This window comes from Onychostoma macrolepis, chromosome 05, assembly GCF_012432095.1.
Source record: "Onychostoma macrolepis isolate SWU-2019 chromosome 05, ASM1243209v1, whole genome shotgun sequence".
Classification (NCBI taxonomy): Eukaryota; Metazoa; Chordata; class Actinopteri; order Cypriniformes; family Cyprinidae; genus Onychostoma; species Onychostoma macrolepis.
In genome coordinates this window covers 4621678-4644681 of record NC_081159.1, presented here as the reverse complement: position 1 = coordinate 4644681, position 23004 = coordinate 4621678, and the positions used below count along the sequence as shown (strand labels likewise).

General features: G+C 36.6%; 3 protein-coding genes and 1 long non-coding RNA gene across 9 annotated transcripts in view; 2 read left to right on the top strand and 2 right to left on the bottom strand.

The window, feature by feature from the left end:
* wscd2 (WSC domain containing 2) overlaps window positions 1-4246 on the top strand; it is a 67094-nt gene extending 62848 nt beyond the window's left edge. For all 5 annotated transcript variants that reach the window (XM_058774902.1, XM_058774899.1, XM_058774900.1 and 2 more), the window contains one exon: window positions 622-4246. In XM_058774902.1, the coding sequence (XP_058630885.1) occupies window positions 622-974 (353 nt within the window). In that variant the 3' untranslated portion in view covers window positions 975-4246. The remainder of the gene's footprint in view (window positions 1-621) is intronic.
* On the bottom strand, window positions 4245-6445 carry LOC131540277 (chemerin-like receptor 1). The gene is made up of 2 exons (XM_058774903.1): window positions 6267-6445; window positions 4245-5570 (listed from the first exon to the last, which is right to left on the bottom strand). Exon 2 carries the CDS (start codon window positions 5532-5534, stop codon window positions 4545-4547), a length of 990 nt encoding a protein of 329 aa, XP_058630886.1. The 5' UTR covers window positions 5535-5570; window positions 6267-6445; the 3' UTR covers window positions 4245-4544.
* Window positions 6446-6585: 140 nt separating this feature from the next.
* On the bottom strand, window positions 6586-9460 carry cmklr1 (chemokine-like receptor 1). The gene is made up of 2 exons (XM_058774905.1): window positions 9386-9460; window positions 6586-9005 (listed from the first exon to the last, which is right to left on the bottom strand). The coding sequence occupies exon 2, from the start codon at window positions 8989-8991 to the stop codon at window positions 7942-7944; it is 1050 nt and encodes a 349-aa protein (XP_058630888.1). The 5' UTR covers window positions 8992-9005; window positions 9386-9460; the 3' UTR covers window positions 6586-7941.
* A 1778-nt stretch (window positions 9461-11238) lies between these two features.
* Window positions 11239-17520, top strand: LOC131540279 (uncharacterized). Of its 2 annotated transcripts, none has more exons than XR_009271235.1 (4): window positions 11239-13482; window positions 13664-13781; window positions 13892-13946; window positions 15625-17520. It is a non-coding gene; the product is annotated as an uncharacterized LOC131540279 (long non-coding RNA). The 2 variants fall into 2 exon arrangements; XR_009271236.1 differs by having other exon boundaries at window positions 13661-13781.
* Window positions 17521-23004: the final 5484 nt, after the last annotated feature.

The following is a 23004-nucleotide window of genomic DNA, read 5'->3' as shown; positions in this document are numbered from 1 at the left end:
ATTTTTTAACAGTTTTATGAAGATGCCTGTGTATGTTTTTAAGACATTTTAATATTTAACATTGCATGTTCCTCAGTTATTGTTTCACTGTTCTTTTTGCTGTGCCAACAAGCTTATTAATTCTTTCTGATGCGTCACACTGACCAAAACACAGAAGCATCTCAAAAAAATCAGCATTTTTTGCTGCTTCCTTTTGTATTCCATTCTTTTTACATCCTCAATCATCATGATTATAATTTTATTTGGTTTGTGAAAAAAAGATAATAGCTCTTCATTAGCAATTATATTGTTTTCTTTCTCTCCACTGATGAGACTCAGCAGAAAATGATATTGTGTTACTTGAATACAAACATGTTCATCAATTCAGAGTATGATTGACTTCTGCTTAATTTTTGTTTGTTTGTTTGTTTGTTTTTTTCTTTCTTTCAGAAAAGTGTTTTTATCATTGATTCAAAATATACTTAAGCAGTTCCGCTATTGAATCAAGTTGTGTTTGGTGATGTCCGGTATAATTGTGCAGTGCTGTCACACAGGTTTTCTAATGCACTAAATCTTAGGCGCCATGTTACTGCAAGATGTCATTGTTCAAGAAGTTCAACTCTCTCATTCTCTCTCAATCAGAGTGGCCAGAGTTTGTGAAGAACTACGCTCCGTGGTGGGCATCCCACACACTAGACTGGCTGAAATATGGGAAGCAAGTTCAAGTGGTACACTTTGAGGATTTAAAACGGAACCTTTTCTCTGAGTTAAAAGGCATGGTCATCTTTCTGCGCCTAGAAGTCTCAGAGGACCGCCTGCTGTGTGTGGAAGGACAGAAGGATGGGAACTTCAAACGCTCTGGGCTGAGGAAGCTGGAATATGACCCTTATACACCAGAGATGCGTGCTACTATTGACGGGCTTATTAAGACCGTGGACACGGCTCTCAGAAAGAGAAACCTGTCTGGTGTACCTGAGGAGTACAAGCCCAGATGATACTCATCTCTTCACTTGTGCTTTTTTTTGTTCACAACACACACATTTTTCCCCCTAGGATATGAAATTGTTTATCATCGTTCTGTTTGATTGCTTTCAGTTTTAAGAATGCTACAGTATGTTTTGCACAAATGAACTGCTGAAAAACTGTTTGCCCTTTCATTAATAATCTACACTACATAGTAAGACGTGGGCTTGTGCAACAATTTGCTTTGAGTTTAATCGCCATGGATCTATCTTCATTAGGCCATTACAAGTGTGTGCTCACTACAAATTCAGTTCAGTCATTATGGGAAATGACTGTTCACACTTTTTATAAAAGCGTCTTTTGCCATCAAGACATCCGGGACAGCTATTTAGATAAACCCATGATATCTGTCTTTCATTAAATTGGCTTTTCCTTCAACTACTGGACTACACTATGATCCCTCAAGCATTTCAGTCTCATTGGGAATATCTGGACAGTGATTTCATATTTAACATTTGAACCCCAGCTTCCTGTTACCACAAATATCTGGAAATTGCCTTCAGATGTTTTGATGCTTCTTAAAACTGATCATAGTTAAAACTAATATGGACAACCAAAATCCTCAAGCTATACCACGTGTATTAGATAAATGCATGGGCGACTCGAAAACACGTTATCTGGTACTTGCCTTCAGTGATTTGCAGGCAAATTGCAGCCCTTATTGAGCTATCGATTTAGATGAAAGCAACCAAGTTCTTCTGTTTTGTGTTCAGAGCACTTCTACGTTGAGATTGTTCCATTGAGTTAATTTATTTAACTTTCTTTTTTCTCACTGAGGTTTTAAGATGTATTTGCAGTGGGTGGTCAAAAAAAAAAAAAAAAAAACAGCAACAAAAACATTTCATCTTGTGTTCACAAAGTTAAAGAAATGGGGGCTTCTTGTAAATTGCTTAAAATGACATTGACTGACCCTTTACCCCTTTTATTATTTTAATCTTCTGTAGTTTCCCCCAAAATGAAAATTCATAGTTAATGTTTTTGGTCACTATAAACATGGCTCTTACATGAGAAGAATTGTGACAATGCATGAAGACGAGTAAATCATGACAGAATTTTCATTTTTGGATGAACTATCCCCTTTATGCAAAAAACCTTTCTTCACCAATTCATGTCCCAGGTTAGACTGTGAGAGTAGTTGCACTACGTACTGTGTGAGGTGCATTGAATAACTTCCCCACAAAATCAAATAATTCCTCCCAAAACATCATTAGTTGTCAGGTTTTGGATGCAATTATAAACTTGTAAAAATTTTCAGAGTTCTTATTTTTGTTTTGTTTTTTCAGTGTATTAAATGCAGGAGTTTTTATTCAAAACAGCAAATCAGCTTTATAAAGTAATCTTGAAGGGGTGAAAGCAAGTATGAAGCAATGTTCTTAAGAGACAAAAAAGCACCTCGCGGGTAAATTTCTGCTTGTCAGCTAGAGACCTAACAAATAACATTCAATATATGTAAATACACATATATATTTTTGTAATGCTCACAAGGAGAATGACTTTAAAAGACAAAGCGTCACCTATATTTTTGAAAAGGCTTTTAAATTTGAGCATTACATGCTTTTCATTTCAAAAAGGATCTGAAGTGTCTTTCTGAATGTATTTTGTATGGACTGAATGTAAGGAATTTGTACCAAACAGTTATGGAGATCAGAGAGCAGTTGCCAGCAATGCAAAGGAAATTAAATGATTGCAACAAGATTTTTATTAGAATTGTATGCTGAGAGAAGTGTGTGAATATGAGGTAAGGTTTTGAACTTGTTTGGATGGTGCATCAGATGTCCTGATCAATAAATTCTAAAGCCCCAAATTCTCAGAGGCCCAACATTCATGTATGTATGTAGTTGCATGCTTGCTTATTTATTTATTCATTTATAATTTCTGTGTGCATTTGGTGAAAAGGCTGAAGAAACAAACAAACAAAAAAACATTATTTATGCAATTTTGTTGGTTTCTAATGCAGCAAAAATTGTGCACTTTACTTTTGAATCTCTCTTTACAGCTCTATTTACATTGTATTTTAAATGCTGGTTGTGTCGCAACTTCCTCTCAGAGTTAAAAGGTTTTATCGCTGTTTCAGGAAATGGCAAGTTTCCAGGCTGCAACATCTCTCTGAGGACAAACGTACTTTTTGAAACACTGCATTAAATCATAGATGTTCAAAAACAATATAAGCAAAAGTCTTAGGTCCACCCTTGTTTTACAGATCTCTCATCTACTTGTCTGTTGTTTGTGCTGTTTTCACAGGGGAGGTGTGATACGAGCTGCGCACGAGTGGCCAGTGCTCAGACCTAAATGAAACGCCTTTGTTGATAAGGTTACTGCGGTCATAATGACTGAGACTAAATCTTCCCACCACACCATTTAATATGTGGTAGGATTTATTTCCATACACTAGTCAGTCTGGTTATAAAATGAACCACTTCTGCTGTACACTAAATGGTCAGAAGTGAAGGGCTGCAGACTGTAACTAAATGATTGAGTGGTCTGAATTAAACCACTTACTCAAAAGTGAATTCAAGACTTTTTTGTGGATCTTTTTGACTATAGAAACAACATATGAATGCCAAGTACGACTTGGTTTTAAACTGTGGTCTTAGATTTTTACATTTCATTGCATTGGTTACCATTTGAGTTGCAGTCTACAGCCCTGCATCTTACTAATTTAGAGTTGGATAGTGTTTTTTTTTTTTTTTGTGATGGGTAACTTTTTATTGTATTTTTTATATAACATAACATCATTACATCCATTCATTACATCCAGCTGTAAAACCAGTAAACAACATTCTCTTTTGTATTAAGCTAGAGACCAGAATCATCATTAAGAAGACATAAACTTGGGTTAGCAAAGTAATCAATTTGTAGTAAGGAGGATAAAACCAGGCTTACATCTGTCCATAAATTAATGATGGTAGGACACTCCCAAAACATATGAAGAAAAGTATCTGATGATACAGTATATTTTGTAATGCTTATAAGCAGGAAGTATTGAAAGATAGGAATTATCGCATAATGTTTACCATCAAAAACGAATAATGCTGAAGCGTCTTTATGGATGTATTGTGTATGGATTTAATTGATAGGCATATGAAATAATTAAGAGAAACAGAATGTTATAAAATATATTTTTATGTATGTATCTTAGCAAAACAAAGAGAGAGAAATGTGGAGCATGACAACATTTGTTGATCTTGCCCAAGTGATGATTAATACATACATTCAAAAGCTCCAAATTCTTTTATTCCCCCCCCCCCCCCCATATATATTAATGCATGTTAATCAGTAACACAAATGTTAAGATAAAAACAGTAAATATTTAATAGCTGTTGTATAATTCTTCAAAATCATTAAACAAAATACAATGACTTGTTAACGTTGCTTATATTGAACCTCTATTTACATTTTTTAACTTCTACTTGTAAATTTCCAAACTCAAACATGCAACAGACAAAACAATTGCCAAGTCGTTTCTATAGGCCAGCATTCTCCAATCACACTTAGAAGAGAATAAAGAGAAATATCTTTAGTCCATGACTCCTGTTAAAATTTCAGACAGCAGTGGAAAGTCTGTTATCCACAGAATTGGTAATTGAAGTTGCTCTGAAAGCACTTCGGGTCTCCTCATCGATGGCGCTCTCAATCTTGGAAAGAAAGGAATAGCATTTCTTCTTTAAGTCCTTGGCCATGAATGCATAGAGGAACGGGTTTAGAAAGCTGTTTGCACTGGCGAGAGTGGCAGATACTTGTTGGGCTGTGTGAAAGGCAGGGCTGTGCTCAGTTTGGTTCAACTCTACAATGGAAATTATTTGAAATGGCAGCCAACAGATGAAAAAAGTAGTGATCAGTAATGTCATGATCTTGTAGGGCTTGGTGGATTTGGACATTTGGTTTGCTCTAAGTTTACGGATCAGGATGGAGTAACAGGTGAAGATGGTTAGGAATGGAATCAAAAACCCAAAAGTAAAGCGCATGAACACGACGGTTTTGTGGTGATTCTGATAGTCGCCATAGCATACGTCTGTTGATTCTTTTTTAATCTCTCTGAATTTGGCAGATGGAATGCTAAGCAAAGAAGACACGAACCAAGCTAACATAACAACTACAGAAGCTTTCTGTACGGTGCGCTGATTCTGGGCCCAGACGGGAAACTTGACAGTGATGCAGCGATCCACACTAATGATGACCAGGATGAAAATGCTGCTGTACATATTGAGGGTCATAACAAAAGCGTTGAACTTGCACATGAAGAGCCCAAAGTTCCAGCTTTTCTTCACCATGTAGTCAATGGTTAAAGGGAGAGTAGCACAGAAAATGAAGTCAGACAGTGCCAGACTCAGGTACCAGGTGGTGTTCACTGACTTCTTCATCTTAAAACCAGTAATCCAGATCACCGCACCATTTCCAGTGATGCCAAGAAGGAATATGATCACATTAAAGATCACTGTGATTACACATGCTGCTTCCTTGCAGTATCCAAGATGTAAGTCCTCTAAATCTTGTAAATCATAATCATAATCTGCAGCTGGAGTTGAATTCATTGTGTCTTCCTTTAGAACTGAATAGGAAGAAGAGTTCTGTAACAAAAACAATAAGCAATTTATCCAAATGCATTTAAACTGAAGCTGGGCCGTAACCACCATAAACACTGGGGGACTTAGAATAATAAAAAAAAACGAAAGCTAAAAAAAACATTCCTCTCAGTAGTAAAATAACAGAACAAATTTTGCATAATGCGTACAATATATCATTTCCGAACAGTCCTTCTCTGACAAGCAGAACTACCAAAAAAGGCCAATAAAAAGCACAATGCTAGCAGAATTCTCCCATAGCTTCCCTTATTTTTTCCATAAACTGCTTGTAGTTTTCTGATAATCATTTTGACCTTAAATTCCTTTTGATGGGTTACATGCATGCTTGTTTGTATGAAGGAAATGGACTAATTTGTTACTTAAAAAGCTATTTCAGTGTTTAAACCACACAGAACCACAGAACAGAACACAAGTGGCATGCTATTCACATTTGAATTTTAAGTACAACTTTAAACGAAACTTGTAACACTGATGAGATATCTGGTATCCACCACCTGTAAAAGTGGTTGCAATCCTAAATTTTGAAAATATTCTATTGCAACATGGAATTGTTAATCGTATGCATCCTAATTCTTTTGCTGCTCTGTCTTTAAAATTGAATTGAAAACAAGTGTGCACTGTATGATCATATACACATTATCTTTGATGCATTGGTTCTAATGTCATCCGAAGATAACTTACCTCACAAAGTAAGATGCCGTTTGCAGTGCTTCAGAAATCAACTTCTGCTGCTCTGTTGTTTGCTGATAAATGCAGACTGAGCTATTGGGCAAAAATTTTTAACACCTAGTTCCTCTGTAAGATGCAAGCAAATTTCTGAGAACTGAGACTGTCGATGGCTGCACTTAACAAGTACCCTATTAATGTTGCTCTGTTTATCTGATAGTTAGCAATGGGTTGGTTTGAGGTTAAAAACCGAGAGTGCCATGCAGTGAGCAGACCAACATATTGATGGGAGCATGCAGAAGCGTGTCATTCTGTGAAGCTCATGGCACCATAATTGCAGTCAGAACAAAAATGTTTATTAGTCACAGAAAAGTTCAGTAATGTTCAGCTCTTTACAAGATCAGTACAAGTGATTTTGAAGTTTGAAGTATGCTATATCAAGAAGCCATTTGCATTGCATAATGGTTTGGTTATACTTACTATAAATAACTGAAAATTAAGATTGTAAATCAATCAAAAATGTATTCAAATTAATTGCATATACTAATTGCAGCTTTGACAAGTAAAAAAAAAAATTGTTGCAGAAAAGTAAATAATTAAATTCACCTTTTTTGATCTGTGTATAAAATGTTTCTGGTCAGATTTTTTTTGGTTATTTCATTACATCTTGCTAACCACGTCTTGTGCACCATTTTTTAAAATACAGTGTTAAAAGTCAAATTAAAAGTAGTTTTAACTGTTAAAAATGTGTCATTTTTCAGCACTCAAACAGTTTTGAATGCAATAAATACATCTAGTAAAACACCAAAAATCTATTGTGGTGGTATTTCAAGCTTAATTTGCTCAGATCAGAGATGCCCAAACCAGGACTTGCCAAAGTTGCAACAGTAATAACCTTTAATTTGCCAAATTACATGAGGGGGATAAAAATGTAAGTGATTTAGATTTTTTTTTTTTTTTAAGTATATATTTCATAAAATAAAGATGGATATAATGCAACATTTACTTTTTTACTGCCTTTTTACTTTTCATTTTCTTTTTGGCCATTTGTAATCAAGTTTGGAGCCTTTTGGCTTTTCAAAAAAAAAAAAAATGGTGTTGAAACAATTTTCATCCAAAGTTGCTAGTAAATTTGACAAATAATTACAAAGAATAAAGCAAGTAACACACTGAAGTAAACAAGAAATTCTGAAGTAGAAAGACTGGAATATTTTTTCGGTAACACTTTATTTTAGGGTATCTTAACTAGTTGCTTATTAGCATGCATATTACTAGACTATTTGCCATTTATTAGTAGTAATTAAGCACATATTAATGCCTTATTCTGCATGACCTTATTCTACATCCCTAATCCTACCCAATACCTAAACTTAACAACTACCTTACTAACTATTAATAAGCAGCAAATTAGGAATTTATTGAGGGAAAAGTCGTAGTTAATAGTGAATAAGTGTTCCCTGTTCTAAAGTGTTACCGTATTTTCTTGTAAAACGTAAAACCAATAAATCTTTTTTTCTATTTACAACCTTTTTTTAAGGGAAAATTCCTTATTGTGGAATTTACAGTCAGGAGGCACACTTAAGTGTGTTATGTTAGTTTAGTTTAAAATTAATTTATACTAAATGAATGCATTAAATTGACAGCCCTATACTGAAAAATAACTGTAAAATAATAACTTCCAGTTTATTCTTTAGATATGAGTGGACGCCCTGGCATCCACTGAGCTGGAGCGAGACAGGTAGCGGCTGATCGTTCGGCCGTCTTCTCCAATGGCATTCTCAATCTTTGATAAGATGGAGCTCCTGAACTTCTTTCTGAAGTCATTGCCCATGAAAACATACAAAATGGGATTCAGGAAGCTGTTTGCGGCGGCGAAAGCAGTGCCAATTTTCAGTCCGAGAATGATGACCTCGTTGTGGAAGGTCTGGTTTAGTTCAATTAGCACAAACGTGTGGTACGGCAGCCAGCACAGGAAGAAGGTCAGAATGAGAGCCGTCATGATCTTAAACGGTTTGTTGGACTTCGCCATCTGGGTGGCTCTCAGTCTGAGGATGATGACGGTGTAACAAACAATGATGAGGATGAAAGGAATCACAAATCCAAAAACAAAGCGGCTCACGGCAATGAATTTGTGGCTGTACTGACTGGATGTGTAGTTGTTAATGCAATGGTTTATACCTAGGTGATTCTGGACATCACGGTATACGATAGACGGGATACTTAAAGCTGCAGAGGCGATCCACGCGAGTACGATCAATACAGATGCTTTTCCAATAGTGCGGTGATTCTGTGCCCAAACAGGAAACATGACGGCGACGCAGCGATCCACGCTGATGATGACGAGGAGGAAGATGCTGCTGAACATGTTGAGGAACATGACGAAGGAAGTGAACTTGCACATGAAGAGGCCGAAGATCCAGTCCGATGTGACGCTGTAGGCGATGTTAAAAGGCAAACAGGCGCAGAATATGAAGTCGGATACAGCCAGACTCAGGTACCAGGTAGTATTGACTGACCTCTTCATGCCAAACCCTGCAATCCAGATAACCACACCATTTCCTCCCAGGCCCAGCAGACAGATGATCAGGTTGATCACCAGCAACAACAGGCAAAGAACCTCAGTGAAACATGTGGTGGTGTGGACGTGGAAAGAAACTTCTTCAGAAGTGATATTACCAGAGGAGGTGATGTTATCATAATCAATGTAATTATAGTCAAATACAAAATCTGCTGAATCCATTGTAATTTCTGTCCCTGCAAGCAGACAACAAAAAAAAAGTTTGCTGAAATATTTCTTCAGTAAAAGTTTAAATATCAGTATCACCACAATCACTGCTTCTAGATTATTATTGCTTAGCAGTATGTCATTTCAACCTAAGGGTTCAAAGTAATTTCATGAAGATTCAGTTGTGAAAACAAGTTCTGTTTTAGAACTTAAATATAGCACAAGTTAGATTAGCTACAATAGATTTGGTTCGGTTAATCAATAAAGAGAAAATAAGTAAAAAGCTTGTCATACATAAATATACAATATTTACAATATCTAAAAATTAATGTAAACATCTCTGCGGACAAAAAAGGCAAACACTTGGAGTACATTTTCATAAGTCTTGTAAATAACAAGAGTCTCTCACCTCAGCCTAATAGCAGTGTCTCCAGCATTACTGCACCAGCACCCATTTGTCATCTGACAATTGTGTCACTTTTGTATTTATAATGACCCAGCGTCCTATCCTTCTCTTGAGCAATATTGTGCATGACTGCACATGCTGTACTTCCACAAAATACTTCCACAACTGTTTTTGTTTTCCTCATCAACAAGATCCCCTACTTTCACTTCTTGATTTTGCTCTTAGTTTTGGGAAAATGGATTCCAGAAACAAACTCTACATGATCTGAGTAAGTGCTGTTTTCGTTTATTTCAGTAAAATAATTAAGTGAATATTTTAAATCATTCCTCACTATGAAATGTTCAAGAAGTTTCTCCTCTCTTTCAAACCAAACATGTTTATTTTTAATAGGTGAATATTTTGTAGGGTTTCATGTACTCAACATCATTTCTTTTATAAAAACTACAGATTACAGCTTTTAGAAAAACCTAACACAATCACAAAATTACAATACAAAATGACTGCTATAGGGGGAGGTGAACAACATTATAAGAATACATGCTTGTGCACATGCTTGTAAAATGTGAATAGCTTTTTGTTTCTTCAAGGGCAATATTGAATCAATAGAATGCTTCACTTCAATAAAAAAGCATGTTTTTTTTCCTGAAAATTTACATTTATGAATTAAAAAAAAAAAATTAAATTAAATAAACATGGACTTGTTTATCTTTGGAGTTTACTAAAATACCTAAAAGTACATCTATTCACTCTAAAATGAAATTTACATCAGTATTTCCAACAATAACGTCAACTTTTCCACTTCCTCTGTTTCTCAGTGACATCACCCTCCAGGAAGTGACATCATTTTGTTGAGAAGGCAACAGCACAAATATCTATAATCCGACTGCGCTGATCAAAAGCATGATGGGAAACAACTGACTGACGACATAGCTTAATGCTCATTGGTTCAGACAACCGTGATGCTGCGTTCTCTTCTAAAATGTTTTATTTTTTTTTTTTAAATCTGATTTCATGCTATTATGTATTTAAATTGTGCATGAATATTCCCAAACACTATGACAGTGCGATCTCTGTGTGAGATATGTGATTGTTGTCATATTTTCTATAAAAATCTAAAATACATATTTGAATTAAAATAAAAATGGATGATAAATATGCCTTTCGTATGGAATTAAATAGTAAGCACCTTGAGTGTCTTGTTCATCATATTTATATTCATATAAAAGCAACAGAACTGAAATTATATCATGTTTATCAGCAGCACAGCATATGAGTGAGAATAACGCGATATCTGCCTTTGATCTTGTAGGTAGGCCTATCTGTTCCGTCTTGACTGCGCTTATTTCACTCCTCCCCTCACTGCAGCCGTCTACTCTCACCTACATTCCAGGCGAGGCGCATCTCAAACAAGCCTATTGGCTGCATCCGAAAACCTTGGCAGCTGACCTACCTCCCTGCCTTATCAGGCAGAGTTTTTGGATAAAGGCACCTGATGATTTCGGACAGGCTTCTGAGGCAGCGTAACGGTTTGATGATCTACAACAAATAGAACAAGTTTTGATGATAACTAAAGGAATATTTAATTAAAATAATACTGATTTCTCGCTAGAAATAACATCAAAAATGCCTAGTGTTTTATATCATATTTTAATATACAAATATGAAAAGTTAGGAAAAAATGCAATGATAGGTTACTTTTGCATTTGAAAGTAATCCGCCAGAAGGTGCAGCATGCGTCTGTCTTAAGGAGTGAGTCATTGAGTCATTCATTTAAGCCCGAGACACACTGCACAATTTTCGGCTGTCCCAGACGAAAGATTGGCATCGTGAAACAATCGTGGCGAATCAGAAATCATCACGATTGTTTCACGATGCCAGTCTTTCGTCTGGGACAGCCGAAAATTGTGCAGTGTGTCTCAGGTTTTAAACAATTCTTTCAGATGGCTAATTCATTCAAGAATTAAGCAAGTGCCTGTCTTTATGAATAATCATTGACTCACCCAATTCATTCAAAAATGCTGAATCATTCAGTAACAAAACACCAATGTGTGTTGCTCAAAGATGCGTGAGTGTGCTGTGACCTTTGTTGTCAAGCCCTGTCTGTACGTATGAACTTATTGAATTCTGTGATGTTGAGTGATTAGGATTGATTCATCTCGTTCATTCAAATGTAAAATTATCATTAAATTATTGAAACTGCATTACTGTCAGGGAGTCTCTGTCACCAGTCACTAGCTCTGGACTCCATGTCCCAGAATCCTCCCCGGCTCACACCTGTTCCCTACATTGCTCTCCTCTGCTCCTGGATTACGACCTATTTCGATCCTGTTAGGCATTCTATTCATTTTCATTCCATTGTGTAATCAGTTAATATCAAGTTTAAGTTTCTAAGTTTGACCAGGGAATATTTCTGACCATTCTTTATATAAATACTTCCATAAATGATGCCACAACCATACTAATTAATGTAACAGGTACGGAAAGTAATGTTCATTTCATATGTAGAATTGCACAAAAATGTTCATGATGTATACCTGATGTGCTTGCTTGTGTGTGTATACTGTAAAAACTAAAGGTGCCTCAAATATCCTTTTGAGTACTCGAGGAACTTCAATTTAAGTGCCTCAAAGCTCTTTTTTTCATAATGGGTTCCTGGAGGAACCATTTCAGTCTTTGCAGTTCTTGCAAGAACTTATGGGATCCTTGAAGCACTTTGTTTCCACTTCTGAGGTTCTGGAGTCACCCTTTCATTACACAGAGACCTCAAAGTGCTCTGGAGGTTCCTGGAGGAACTCAAATTTTTTAAAAGGGTTATTGTAAGATCTGTTAACATTGAAATGGTTCCTGGAAGATCTGACTTGTATAAGCCAGCATCTGGAGGAACCCAGAGATTCATGTGACAGAAATGAAATAGGACTGATTATTATTATTGTTATTATTATTATTTACTTTTTTGGAATGGTATGGAACATAATCACTTTTGTGGCACTTGGCATGTGAAAACAAAAAACTTGGGCATGATTAGAAAAGACTAAATAGTCTTACAAATTGTCAAAAAAAAAAAGGGACATGCAAAATATACAAATCAGCCAGGTATATCTAAAAATTATGTCTGAAACACTGTTTTCAGCAATAGGGAATATACACATATAAGGCCATACAGGCAGTGGCTACACCATGGTATTACAGATTATTTTCTTTATTTCTTTCTGTCAGATTGCACTTTTATGCCTCCATTTGTTGGATTTTAAATACTTTTGTTGTATAACTTAAATACTGCAATAACTGAAAAATAGTTTTTAGTTTAGAAACAAATGTAAAATTATTTGAAGGTAGATATTGTTTTCCCTGAAACTTTAAAGCAAACATTAAAAATATTATTGAACTAAATATGGCTCAACACATTGATTTCATTAAAAATACACTAATTATAACAATCAGTACAAGTGTAATATTTAGAATTTTTATTTCCCTAATGAAATAAGTTTCAATTATTCAGAAATAATTGTTTAACAATTAATATAATAAAAAAGTATGCTGTTATCAAGAAGAAGAAAATGTCCTCGCGCACCTGCTGTCTGCTCGCGCGCGCGCAAGTGTGATTTCAAATACAAAGTATCATCATTAACGGTTCCTCTCCTCAAACAACCACAGCGGCAGGACTGTCTAACAAAAGGTGAGTCAATTCTCCAAAATAAATCTACAGATTTACTATTCGTACACAAATTTCTGTACTGACACGCTTAACTGTATGTTTTTATATTTAAATGTTTGTTGTTTACCATTTTAACCGCTAATTTAATAGCCGCGATGCTAGCTATCATAATGAACTTCGTGGGACGAAATGGAGAGTATTAAATCACAAACGGCGATATTTAGTCAGCTTTGTTCATTATATTCACTTTTAGTCATTGTAACTCTGTTCTTTTCTGAACTAATTTGTTGTCGTTTACGTTTGTTAATCGTTACCCATCCATGTTACATGTAGACTATCTAATAGCTTATTTTTCGATTCATTTAACTTACAGAAAAAAACTGTTTTTGTCCTTTTCTCTCCTCAGAACCTATACATTTAGCAGGGTTCACTGAGCAGCACTAATGTAAGTAGACCTATTTATTTATTTATTTTACTTTGAAATAACTGAAATAGTGTTTCAGAGTGAGGCCTAACATTAATCCAAAATTATATATGAATCCAGTCTTATATACAATATTAATGTTACACTGAATTTAATTAAAGAGTTTATAATTTGTTTTCTTTTGTTTTTGTTTTTTTAGCAGTTAATGAAGACGTTGTATGATTCATGAATATGGCTCTGTAGTGGACTGCTGGAGCTGCTGATGTCTGTTGCTGGCTGACAATAAAGTGATCTCTTTGGACTTACCTCATCTTTTGAAGGTGTGTAAATAAGTGAACAATTGAGGAGAAACATCAGAAACCGATCTAAAACATTCAATTACTTATAGTTTATATGTTTTATTTTTTTTCCACTTTTATTTTCTTCTAAGAAATCCGAGCCTTGCTCCTGATCCTGCTGTGCTGGACGGTATATGATTAATTGAGGTAAGTCTGAGTTTGTGCATTTTGAGGTTTACACACACACACATATACATATACACATATATATATATATATATATATATATATATATATATATATATATATATATATATATATACACACACACACACACACACACACACACACAGGTGCATCAAAAAAACAAATTAGGATATCATGAAAAGTGTTTTTTGTAACTTATTTCAAAAAGTGAAACTTTCATATATTCTAGATTAATTACATGTAAAGTAAAACATTTCAAAAGTTTTTTTTTTTGTTTGTTTTAATTTTGATGATTGGAGCTTACAGCTCAAGTCAAAAATCCAGTATTGGATTGCTGCAGTTAAAGCTATTGCTATTCAAATCATCAATCTTATTGTCTCTAGCAAAACAAATCGAGTACCGAGTACCGAGTACTGATCCGATACTGTGTATCTGGTTATACAGCTGTATGTACTACTTACTAGCCCTGTATGAATTGATACAATTATTTTATGGTGCGCTTTACCATAGATAGATAGATATAGATAGTCTGGCGAGTAAACAAAAAATATAATATATAATGTTTGGAAAAAAGTACACTCTTAACATCAGTCAGTCAAGCATTATAATTATATTATGATAATCAAGTATTATTTATTGATAGAACTTTAGAAATTAGAATTAAAACTTGGTAACCATGTATGAATGCATATTAGTCTTCTAGTCTTCTTAGTCTGTTTCTGTAAAAATGGGGGGAAAAACTATCAATAATACTGATAAGATAATAATAATCATACTATGAATTCTAAGAACAATATAAATGCACTAAGGATTAATGAGCTGCTGGGTTCATGAATATTAAATCACGTTGTCTGAGTTTGCTCGAACTGATTTGCTGAAATCAAAACAGGGACGATAATAGGTGAGCGCCAGCCAATGAGATTGTCATTTGCGCATTAGCTCCGCCTACTACCGGAGAACCCGGCAGTTAAACTGAAGAATTCCAAAGAAACTCCGTTATTTTGACAGGAAAATACAACAAAGAATATCGTTTACATACCATTCGGAATTGACGCGCTACATGTAAAAGACTCTCTCTCTCTCTCTCTGCGTGTGAGAAAAAAAGCAAAGCGGCGGCGAGTCGTGCACTTCACACTAGAGCTTATGGTGCGTCAAATACAGGTGCGCTGCGCATTCATTCAGATGATCTGAAAAATAGATCGCTTGACGGAGAGAGAAACTCGGCGAGTGACAATATATCTGCGCTAAACTTATACATAGCCTCCAACTCACATACTGGCGAGTAAAATCTGATTATTTATCAGCCAGTGGCTAATATTAGACATCATTTAGTCGCTCAGGGTGAAGATTTAGTCACATATGCAAGTGATTTACTGGCAATGTGCTTGCACGTTTGTACTTCTTCGCTTCTTCGAAGAATTTATTTCCGTTTTGCAGCGTTAAGCAAAGCTAGCGCGCATAACTATAGATCTTGTTTAAGAAAATGGTATCGGATCGGTACATGGGTTTAAGTACTCGCCGATACCGATGCCAGAATTTTTTGTGGTATCAGTGGAATTTCCGATACTAGTATCGGAATCGGAACAACCCTAAATAAAACCATGTGCTAAATGAATAAATGTCAATATTTTGTTATTAAATTTTATGTAAATCCCTCCTTTTTCAACGAACTACACAGAATCTTACACTAACTGTGGTAATGGAGACCCATTTGGTGAGAGCAGCACTGCAGATTTTCCTGATGGTGAGGAGCTACTTGCTGACAAACCTACCAGCATGATTTCACCTTACTATAAGTGCCTTTGTTCTATTCAACATTATACAGAAAAGCTGTTAAACGTACAGCAAAGTGTACTATTTTTCTGCTGCATTTGTTGGGTATTCAAGAGGAGATCATCAAGCTACCTACAGCTGTCTTGAGGCTTATCAGTTTCTTAATTTCCTGTGTGAATTTTCCCAATCTGTGACCTCCATTTAGAACAAGAAAGAATGTTATCATTGACTGCGATGTACATTAAATTTGCTCATTTGAATTGTACTATTTTTGAGGTATGATTGTTTTAAAGTTCTAAGATATTTGAGTCACATTTATTTATGGTTTTGTCAAGGTGTAAGTTTTATTTTTTATTTATTTATAACAATATTAACAATGGTGTTCCCATGAATTTGATTGTGATGTGCAGTATTGATTATTTATTTGAAACTTCTATGGATGTTGTTGTTAATCAATAAACAATGTTTGATATGTATTCATTTTAGTTTTTCTGTTTGTTTATTAAAATAATTAAATGTCAATAGCAGGAACAATAAACTAGAGGGAGGGAGAGGGGAACAAATATTAAAGAACTGAAATTGAGAAAGGGTGCCTCGAAGCACCAAGGTGGTTCCTGACCATTCTTAATAAAAGGGTTCCTCCAGGAACCGTTAAAAGTTCCTCAGAGAACCACCCCTTTTTAAAGGGTGCCTAGAGGCTCTACAGAGGGTTCCGCCACAGTGGCAAAGTGAAGAACCCCAAAAGGTGCCTCCAGGAACCTTTAGTTTTTACAGTGTAAATTTCTGATAGCAGCGTTAGTCTTAATTTCCTGTCTTTGCACCTCCTCTTCCCTTGCTGCACAGAGGTGCATGGGAGAGGTGGGTTTCTAATGAGCTCTGATTAATCGAATTCATCATTGCTTTAAAAATCACTCTTATATTTTTATACTCTGTTTAAATCATATATGTGACATTAATTTACGTGTATATTTGATTATTTCTGTATTTTCACTAAGTTTGATCAGTTTTATACTTCATGGATGCACTTGAAGCACGTGCTAATTGCGTTGCACTTTACATTCATTTAACAGAAAAGACGAGAAGGGCGAAAAACACACTAAAGACTTTTTCATGTTTTATTCAGGTATGCTGTTTAGTCACTCGCTGTTAAATTGATTTTATTGTTTGAAAGTTTTATTCTATTTTCTCTTCCCTTGCTGCACGGTCTGTGCGTGGGAGAGAAAAGACGAGAAGGGCGAAAACACACTGTAAAGACTTTTTCATGTTTTATTCAGTAAATGAAGAGTCGAACCGTCAAACTGTTGTCCGTCTGGTTACTACTCTGGAAAAAAAACACAACGCAGATTACACCGGTCACATTAACATTCATTATTCATTTTTTTAAAAGATATTCAGTTCAACCTCTTGCTCTGAACACAAGCAGGTCACTTCACAAACACTTTGAACTCAGCTACACACCTTCAAATTTATAAAACCTTGTACCTTTCTTTATACAGATGGTTTTTAGAATAAACACAACTTAAAAAAATACAAATTGCCTGACATACCTTATTAGGCTTGAAACACCATCCAATGCATATCCAGGGGAGTAACGAAATACATGTAACGTCGTTACGTATTTAAAATACAAAATGAGTAACTATTTCGTTATAGTTACATTTTAAATGGGTGGTAATCAGATTACAGTTACATCCCAAAAGTATTTTAGATTACCAAAATAATTACTTTGATGTTTAATGTCATTTATTTTATTTAATATTAATGTAAAATGATTTTAACCATGAGCCAACTGATACTGAGACTCGCGTGCAGCATGTCCATACAGCAGCCTGCCTGCAGAGTGCAGACTATAGTGATGACTCACTAAAATGCAAGAAAGCCTAGCGCGTAATTGTCATGGAAATAAAAAGACGATTTTACTTATAAATGTGAAAAAGGACGGAACATCACAGTAGGCTATGTAATTTTTGTTTACCTGCAACAAAATGTCTCTCGGCTTCAAAGGAACATCTAACCTTGAAAACGCATCTAAGTAAGTTGTTCTCACAGTCTCGGGTTGTACGAGTTCTTGTTTTTCTATATTTATGTATAGTTAAGCAATATCAATCGAGGAAGAAGAGTGCTGTTTAGCCGAATATTGGCGCGATTGCAAATGTGATGCTGATTTTATGCAATTCATAACAAAAAGTTCATATTTAGTGACTTTTATTATTTAATTTTTAATATTTAGAACGTGTTGTGTGTTGTACCGCGGGAAGTAGCAAACAACAACAAAATAAAAAACATATTGCTATGCAATAAAATAGTACAATGACAAATTTACCTAGCCTATATTAAACTGTGTTTTAACCACGTTTAACACACACATTATCCCCCTTAGGCTACGATCGCAGTTTGTGGTTTATTATCTTATTAATTAAAACACATCAGCCATAAAATAGTAGCTACAATGGCATATTCGCATATATTAAACATCTAACTTTTATTAACAAAATGAATGAGATGGATGTAGCCCAGGCCCGGCTCCACCCAATCAGAAGCTTGGCCCACCCTGGCCCCACACATAACAGCCAATCACAAAATTGTTGTGATATTCAACTGAGGTTCATATATTTTTTTTCTTTTTCGTTTTCTTACCGCCCACACCCACATACGTGCTAATACTGTATTTTCGCGCATCAGGGAGCCGCTATCAATATGCGCGGAATTGAAATCCTTTTGAATGAGAGCTCGCGCCTTTCACTTTCACTTTCGATTTGGCAATCACGCGTACAGTGCTCTGTGTAAAGGGAGAACATCTTACAAGATCAGATATTTGTCAGTGAGCTAAGAATCTGTTGATGCATGGTCTTGTCAGTCTCAGTGGTGTAGTGCAGGGTATATTCAGGTATACGGCTATCAGTCGGCTTTGCGTAGCCCATATGCGTAAATCCCGGGGGGGACGGGGGGGACAGGACCCCCCCTATCTGAGGCTTGTCCCCCCTAAAAATATCATTACAAGCGACTCTGTGTATTGAAAATAATATAATGGACATATACTTAAAATAATTGTGTGATTAGTAAAACAAAATAAACGCAAAAAAACGTTTTAAGTTCAGAAATGTTTAGATTCCCCCCCTCCCTTTCCTCACAGTGGTTTGGTCCACTGCCTGCTTTCCTTCTTTACCGATGCACACACACACACGAGTCCGGTGAGAGAGAGCAAGTTAATTATGTGTAAGTAGGCTGTCAAGGCTATTTTATTCTCTTTAAACATCGGGTGAAATGATTATTTCTCTTTAATACAGATGATCATTAATAAATCAGTCATGACAAAAAAAAAAAAGACATCTAATGTATTTTCTATGACCGATTATAAGGTTAACAAGCTTAATACTGTAGCTTGTCACCCACTACAACTAACACGGCGATAAGCCTGTGTGTGAACTGATATTAGGCTAATATTGTAGACCTACGTGTTGGGTTTCGTTCAATATGATGTCAAGTGGCAGATCAGTGGGTTTAATGCGGTTGAATTAATGTGAAAGAGACATGCTAGGTTTCAGACGAAAATAATAATTATAAGCCGCTTTTCCACTATCGGGCCGAACGGTTCTAAGAACGGTCAGGTACGGTTCCAGTTGTTTTTCCACGTGAGCCTGGTACGGCGCGGCACGATTCGGTCCGGAGTTCTCGGCAGGGTTATGCCGAGTTCACACTGCACGATTTTAGCCCGATTTTTCACTCGCCGACAGGTTTTGATAAATCGCCGACAAATGCCCAAAATCGTAGGCAAATCGGAGCTCGTTCACGCGAGTGACAATCGCGCAGTGTGAATTATCAAAGACGCGATCTAAGAGAATCGCCGACACGTCGCTGACGCCTGTGAAATATTTGACATGCTACCCTGATAGCACACGTACATCTAGGAGATGTCTATTTGACGTCTGCATTTACATCTGCAAGACGTATTTTTTAGGGTGTTTGCTCATCTGCAATACGTCTATAGGACGTCTCCTTTTAGATGTCAAATAGATGTCTATTAGATGTCTTTAAGATGTTTATGATTTAGAATGTATGTAAAACTGACATCTTACAGACGTCTGTCATACGTTTATAGACAGCAGATGCTTTCCAGATCAAGAGATCTTAAACAGACATCTTGCAGACGTACGTGTGCTATCTGGGTAAATATCTGGAGCTGTCGGCGATTCACAATCCTGCTGTGTGCAATGATTTCTGACTGAAAACTACATCGGCGATGACCTTCAGCCAATGAGAGACAAAGATACAGGGCAGAGGGAAGTTCGGTGAGAAGTTATAGACCATATCAGTATTTTAATATATGTACAATTATATCATACAGAAACAAGCACGCTTGACCAGCCGCAACATCAGCATAACAGTTACTGCAAAATTATTATTTACCACTCTTTGCAGAACACAATCCCTGTTCCCTGAATCACCCTCCTGCATAATCTGTTTTTCTTTTTGTAGCTGGAAATCAGCCCACAGACAATTTTTCCACTATCGGGCCGAACGGTTCTCTTTGCTTAACCGTTACGTTTCGGGCCAGTCAGCACGGATACGGTTTCGTTTTCCACTGCGGGGCTGATAACGGATCTCTGTGGAATGCATCAGTCGTTGCCGTGGTAACACAAGTGTTTACATATGATATGAGGTGTAAATAACCACCGCGTTATGGAGGATGATCAGAAATTTCTTCAGATTTTATTACTAATTTGTGTTTACATTGCTCAAAATAGTTTGAAATCGCTTAGCAAGCTACGGAAAAACTAGCAGCCAGGCAACAGTGACAGATCCTGAGTGGCGACATCATGCACATGCACTCTACCAGCACGGTTCAGTACGGTTCTAACCGTGCCGAGAATTCCGTGCCGAGAACGGTTTGTAATCGTGCCGCGCCGTACCAGGCTCACGTGGAAAAACAACTGGAACCATACCTGACCAAAACCGTTCGGCCCGATATGACCGCGTGGTGAACCATGAACTCATATTTAAACACGGTCTCCATGCTATGTGCATGCTGTGTACACATATCTATCCTTACAAGTACAATTTTGGCTGTATTATTTGTGTCCCCTTCAAAAATTGCTCTTGAGAAATTTTATGTTTATTGTCCCCCCCTACTGTCAGATGAAATTTATGCCCCTGGCGTAGCCTATACCTACTTCTAAATACCCTCTGATGCGCATTCAGTGGTGCCTCGCATTAGCCAAAATAATGACAGTCCACCACATGATTTGCTAATCAAATCATCTGTGAATAAATGCAAATATTCCCTAAAAACACCCAGTAAAGACAGTGATGCGGTCAGGACGCGTCGGCTTCCGTTTAAATATGATTGATGATTGCGCCCGCACCTGCTTTGTCCCGAGACAAGATGCTGACAGAGTTGCTGCTGCTTCAACAACAACAACTTCGAATGAAGACGTCAGCCAAAGTGAACACTCTTTAATAACAGAACCAGTGCATGAAATGTGACGGACACTCCGTTACGCATTACCGGCACTTTTATTAGGGGTTCGAGCAGGAAGTGCTAGAGACCCTATTGTAATTGTTAGGATTTTTATTAGGGGTTCGAGCACGAAGTGCTAGAAACCCTATTGTAATTGTTAGGATTTTTATTATTAGGGGTTCGAGCACGCAGTGCTGAAACCCTATTGTAATTGTTAGGATTTTTATTATTATTAGGGGTTCGAGCACGAAGTGCTAGAAACCCTATTGTAATTGTTAGAATTTTTATTAGGGGTTCGAGCACGAAGTGCTAGAAACCCTATTGTAATTGTTAGGATTTTTATTATTATTATTATTCCGCCGTAAAACGAATCGTGCAGCCCAAACCGTAAGGCCTAGAGACTTGAAATTCGGCCAGATCGTAGAGCTCAATTTGGGGAGAACGTATCAAAGTTTCAGCCCAATCGGCCAAACGGGGGCGCTACAGCGCAAAAAACTAAAATTTCAGACATGTTTGGCCGTAGCTCGTACACCGTTTGTCGTAGTCTCAAACTTTTAACTTCGTTGCGATCCTTGGCTTTGCCCGAAAAAAACTGGATTCCAACGGATTTTCTCTACGACGCACCGTTTTTTCGCAAAATTGAGTGAAATCCCAAACCTACTTTTGCGAACTAGTCCTAGGTTTTTCACCCGATCGGAACCAAACCACTGCAGAAATATTCTAGGGACACTGAATATCAAAAGTTATCAAAAAAAAGTTGAAATTTCAATTTTCGCGCAAAACAGTACGCCAATTAGCGTCTATGCTAACGTTAGCCAAATGTTATTTGAAGCATAACTCTGGAACGGAATTAGATATCTTCACCAAACTCGGTACACATATGTATGAGCTCAATCTTTGGTCAAATAAAAAAATTGCTAGCTCTGCCACTTGGTGGCGCTGTAAGACTGAAAAAACATAAAAACAGTTATAACTACGCGACCGTTAGTCCGATCGACTTGAAAATTGGTATGCAGCCTCTTGGTCCGAAGGGGCACCAGTGTATATGAGGTAATTCACGTATCTCAAAAAAACATGGCCGCCATCGGCCAACGAAGTTTGAGCACTTATTAGACAAGGTTAACGGAGGTCAATCGGAACGAAACTCGGTGGGCATGTTCGACTCACGGCCCTAAAGGTCTGTAAGAATTTTGAAAGAGATCGGCCACTAGTTGGCGCTAACGAGTTTTTTGGCTCTGTAATCACGTGGCGTTTAACATATCCACACAATATGCATATCATTTGATAGATCTCCTCATGTTGAGCAACTTTGCCTCAAGAACCATTGCTGTCAATCAAATTGTTCATTAATTATTCAGAAATATGTTAAAAACCTACTTTTGCGAACTAGTCTCTGGTTTTTTGCCCGATCGGAACCAAACCACTGCAGGAATAATCTATGGACTCTCCAGATCAATAATTATCGAAAAAATGTTGAATTTTGTCTTTTGGTTAGCTATAATTGGCTCATTTAAAAAAAGGGGCGTGGTCACACATACCCAAAAGCCTATAAAACGTAAACAAAAACTTTAAATTTTACGAAAGTTGGTGAAAACATGTGTCAGATGACTCTTAACAAGCATGAAAAGTTTCATGGAGTTCGGAGCATAGGTGGCGCTATAACAGTAAAAAAAGCCATCGAAAACACAATATTTCAATTGTACACGAACCTAAATCTTAACAAATCGTTCATATATTCACACATCCGCTAGTTATTCATATCATATGATAGATTTCCTCATTTTGAACAACTTTGCCTCTAGGAGCACTGCTATCTATCGAAGTGTT